At 35.8% G+C, this 4,746-nt stretch overlaps 1 protein-coding gene across 1 annotated transcript in view; it reads left to right on the top strand.

Moving 5' to 3' along the window:
- Positions 1–4,746, top strand: part of Ift74 (intraflagellar transport 74) — a 112,632-nt gene that overhangs the window by 49,489 nt on the left and 58,397 nt on the right. Inside the window, exons 11-12 of the mRNA XM_004638567.2 lie at positions 416–456; positions 3,347–3,426. Of these exons, the coding sequence (XP_004638624.1) occupies positions 416–456; positions 3,347–3,426 (121 nt within the window). The remainder of the gene's footprint in view (positions 1–415; positions 457–3,346; positions 3,427–4,746) is intronic.

Genomic DNA, 4,746 nt, shown 5'->3' with positions numbered 1-4,746 from the left:
TAGAGTAAAAAAAAATAGAATAGTTAGAGTATATCAATTATTACTTTGCTGTTGAGTAAAAAGAAAATGGATCTGTGGATAGTTTTTTAGTGAAATTCTCTTTAATTTCAAATGTGAAGTTCTAAGAAATAGGTTTTAAGAAAGAAATTTCTCCTAAAATAGTATAGTAATGTCTGTCTGTAGTTTTTCTTGTTGGTTTTTTTTTTTTTGTTTGGTTTTGTAGGCGGGATTAATCCCAGGGTCTTTGCACTGAGCTAGATCTCCAGATTTTTAAAAAATTTTAATTTTTGAAATAGAGCCTCACTAAGTGAGCATTGAGCTTCTGCCTCAGCCTTCCAGAGTACTGGAATTACAGGAATGTACCACCATGCCTGGCTATGTAATGACTTGAATGCTTTTTTTTTTGCCTTTGTAGGTTAAAGAAGATAATCAAGAAATAGCCAGCATGGAGAGACAGTAAGTACCTTTATATGAGGACATTTTACTTTCACTTTTCATCTTCCAAGTTACATTCTAAAGTTACTAGAATGCATATAGTTATAGGTTCTTCTTGTGGTTCATGTTGATAATATTAATGCAGCTTTCAATCTTATAGTTTTGAATATTTTTGAGTATTTAAGAGGTATGTCTTAATAAAACTGATTCTTTAAAAGCATATATATCAGATCTGAATATAGCTCACTGGTGGGGGTGCTTACCTACCATTGCTCAGGGACCTGGAATTGGTCCCTCATACCATTACCACCATAAAAAAATTATAATTTACTTTTTTCTTGGGACCTTCAATTGAATTGAGGACCTTCACTCTGAGATATATCTATATTCCTATTTTAATTTTTTTATTTTGAAACAGCGTCCACTGTAGTAACTAAACTGTCCAAGGTGGGCTCAAAATTGTGATCTTGTCTCAGCCTCCTAGAGTGCTAGGATCACAGGAGTATTGTTTTGCCACTATGCTGGTTCACATGTTTAAAATATACAATTCAGAACTTCTTAGTAAATTCATAGAGTTGTGTAATTATTTTAGAAAGGTTCATGCATCTCAATAAAACCCCACAAATTTGAAACATTTCCTGCATCAGTATCCTCCCATTTTAGCTGGCTGTGATGTCATACACTTATAATCCCAGCGCTTGGGAGGTTGAGACAGGAGCATAGCTGCAAGTTTGAGGCCAGTCTGGGCACTACATAGTGTGTTCAAGGCCAATATGAACTTTACAGTGAGACCCTGTCTCAAAAAAAAGAAAGGAAAAGAGAAAAATATTTTTCTGTTTCTGTGACTAGCAACCTATTTTAGGTCTGATAGTTTTATCTATCCTGGACATTTCATATACATGTAGCCATACCATATTAGATCTTATGTGATTGAATGCTTTCACTTAGCATGAGGATTTCAAGTTTCACCTATGTTGTAGCATGTATCAGTATTCCATTTCTTCTTATTGCTAAATAATATTTTACTGTATGCTTATACCATATTTTATTTATCTATTCATGGACATTTGTCTTACTCTACATTTTGGCTATTTTGGATCATGTTGGTATGAGCATCAGTGTGCTAGTTTTTGTGTGGACATATATATTTTTACTTCTGTTGGCTACACATCTCTGAATGAAATGGCTGGATCATGTAGCAGATCTGTTTAACTTTATGAATTAGAGTTCCATGAGATCAGATGACTGCAGAAGACAAAGTCCAGTGTAGCTGTATCATTGGACATCTCTATCAGTAGTTTTTTTTGGCTCCGAATGCCTTCAGGGCAGGTTTGTCTGGCTTGAGTTGTGAGGATCAAACCACAGCAACCTGAGTCTGACTGCTTTGTTGAAGCAGCCACTTAAAGAACTGAGCTAAGGGGCAGGCCCCCTGTCAGTAGTATTTGAACATTCTAGTTTCTCCGTATCTGCTCTAGCACTGCAATTTGTCCTTTTTTGTCTATTGTAGCCATTCTAATGGATGTGATATCTTAGTGTGGTTTTGATTTGCATTTCTCTGATAGCTAATGGTGTTGAGGTTCTTTTCATGTGCTTATTGAGCAGGTATGTAGTTTCTTTGGAAAAATGTAAGACCTTTGACCACTTTCTAAGTGGGTTTATTATCGTTATTATTATTGTTTAGTTTAAAGAATTTTTTGTATGTTCTAAATATAAGTCACTTGTCAATACATGATTTGTAAATTTTTTTTCTAAATCCGTGGGTTGTCTTTTTACTTTTAGTGATTTTCTTGGAAGCACTGATGCTTTCAATTTAAAGTCCAGCTCTGCTTTTTTTTCCCATTATGTATTTGATGTCAAACCAGTGTTCAGTCCACAGTTATTTGTGCCTGTGTTTTCTTCTAAAAATGTTACGAGTTAGCCCTTACATTTAAATTTTGATCTATTTTGGGTTAATATATGAGGTAGGAGTTCAGTTTCATTCTTTTGTTTGTACTTACTCAGTTGTCCCAGTACCACTTACTGAAAATTCTATTCAAGAATAGAATTGTTGTCCTTAGTTCAGTCCCCGGTAACACAAGAAAAAGAAAAAGAAAAAAGAAATGTACTCTCAAGAATAGAAGTGTATTGGCTCTGTGGTTCAAAGTCAGTTGACCATACCGTATGCTATTATTTTTGAAATCACAGTTCTAGTTCCTTCATATGTCTATCCATATTGCAGTATGACACTGCCATAAATGCTATAGCTTTGCAGTAAGCATTACTGTTTAATATTTTTTAACCTGTATAATCTACTAGTGGTAGATTTTCCCTCATTTTCTAAGTTTTGTTTTTTAGTTTTAAATTTTTTTGTGTGTATTTATTTGTTACAGGGTCTTGCTACGCAGTTCAGACTTGTAGTGATCCTCCTGCTTCAGCCTCCCCAGTGCTGAGACTATAGGCGTGTACCACTACACCCAGTTTTGAGGTCAACATGGCGTGCATGGGGTTCAGAGGCTGGCATTGCATGCAGTCCCACGGATCAATCCCGGATCCTTGCACTTGCCATACAGGCACTTAGACCACCAAGCAACCTCCCCAGCCTTCATTTTCTAAGTTTTTAGGATAATTTGCCAATTTAGTTCATTTTGTACTAATGTTCCAAAAGAAAAGTTGCTAAAGATTTGTCATTTAAAAGTGAAGCTTAAAAGGTTGGGCAAGGGTCTGCTGTCTAAGTCATGCAAACACATATTCTTAGAATGTACTTGTGCTGTCAACAGGAATTGTGAAAAGGGATTTAGAAAAGGTTTTTCTCTCTAAATTTTTAATATTGTCCTCAGAATAAGGCATATTACTTAAAAATCCTAGAAAAGATGTTATCATCATTAAGTTCTTATTGAATATCTACTATTCTAATTTATTAAAATTCCAATAGGTTAACAGATATAAAAGAAAAAATAAATCAGTTTAATGAAGAAATCAGACAACTTGACATGGATTTAGAGGATCATCAAGGTAATATTTTAGTGTATTTCTGCATTTTTTATAGTGTAGATCAATAGATAAATAGTCTTGATACAGTATTAACTGCATTTCTGTGACAGTTTATTTGGGATTATATACCTCTTTATGATATTCCTAACTTTACTACAGTATCTGCTAAATATTGTAATAAATAGTAACACAGTTCTTTGAATTGATCATTACTTGAAACATCTTAGTAGATGCCAATATGAATTTATTTAGTTTGTTTCCTTTTTTAAATGTATTTTGCTACAGGGATTACAGGGTCTCACTGCACAGATGGGACTCTCGTAGTGAACCTCCTGCTTTTAGCCTCCTAAGCGCTGAGATTACAAGTGTATGCCGCCACACCCAGTCTGAATTCATTTAGTTTGGCAAAGCAGTTTTTTTCTTGTCTCCCCATGATGTTAGAGATCAAACCCAGGACCTTTGGGCATGCCAAACAAGCCCTCTGCACAAGCCATATCCCAGCCTGATGAGGTGTGTGTGTTTGTGTGTACGTATTGAACCCGGGACCTTGCACATACACAGCAAGCACTGTACTACTAAGCCACATCCTAGCCTGAAAAGCATTTTTTAAAAAGTTATAGATTTCTAAATTATACTTCCACAGTGCAATCAACTGTAGTTGCCAACTAGAGTATTTAGTAGAGTTGGGAAAGGTGAAACTCAAGTTACAAGAACACATTTCCCAGCCACACCCAATTAGGAGGTGGCAAGCACTTACTATCCTAATCTTCCCTGTCTCAGCAGTGACATTTGAAGAATCAGTGCAGGGATTAAACCCCTGGGGAGCTAGGGATCTGACAAGTGGAAAGGCTGTGGCAGGAGTTGAGCTACAGTGTCCTATTTGTGCACAAGGTGGAGGGTTGGGCTGGGAGAGAAATGGATTCCCAGTGGCACATTAAGCATGGTTTAACTGCAGTCAGTTAATATGCTCTCATTACCAGACAGTGACTATATATTCTTATGAGTTAGTGAGGGAAGGTCAGGATAATTTTGCCGCTTAGTGGTGTAAGTAGTACATATACATCTGTTCTGTGGGTCCAGAAACATGTATAGCAGGAAACAAAAGTAGTGTATTTAAATTTTTATTGCAGTCTTAAAGGTAGTATATTAGTTTTTCTACTCTATCTTGATTTTTGGATATCATTAGTTACTCTTGATTGATTACTTTGCAGTCTTCGCAAGAACCCCTTGAAGGTTTGGTAAGCCGGTTTATGCATGTTGAAGCTCAGACATATGGTTTACTCAGATTCTCCCAGCTAATAATAAGTAAAGTCTAGATTTAAGCTAAGATCTTTTTTTTTT

This window comes from Octodon degus, unplaced genomic scaffold (assembly GCF_000260255.1).
Source record: "Octodon degus isolate 3935 unplaced genomic scaffold, OctDeg1.0 scaffold00099, whole genome shotgun sequence".
Classification (NCBI taxonomy): domain Eukaryota; kingdom Metazoa; phylum Chordata; class Mammalia; order Rodentia; family Octodontidae; genus Octodon; species Octodon degus.
This window is presented reverse-complemented; position numbering and strand designations above follow the sequence as displayed.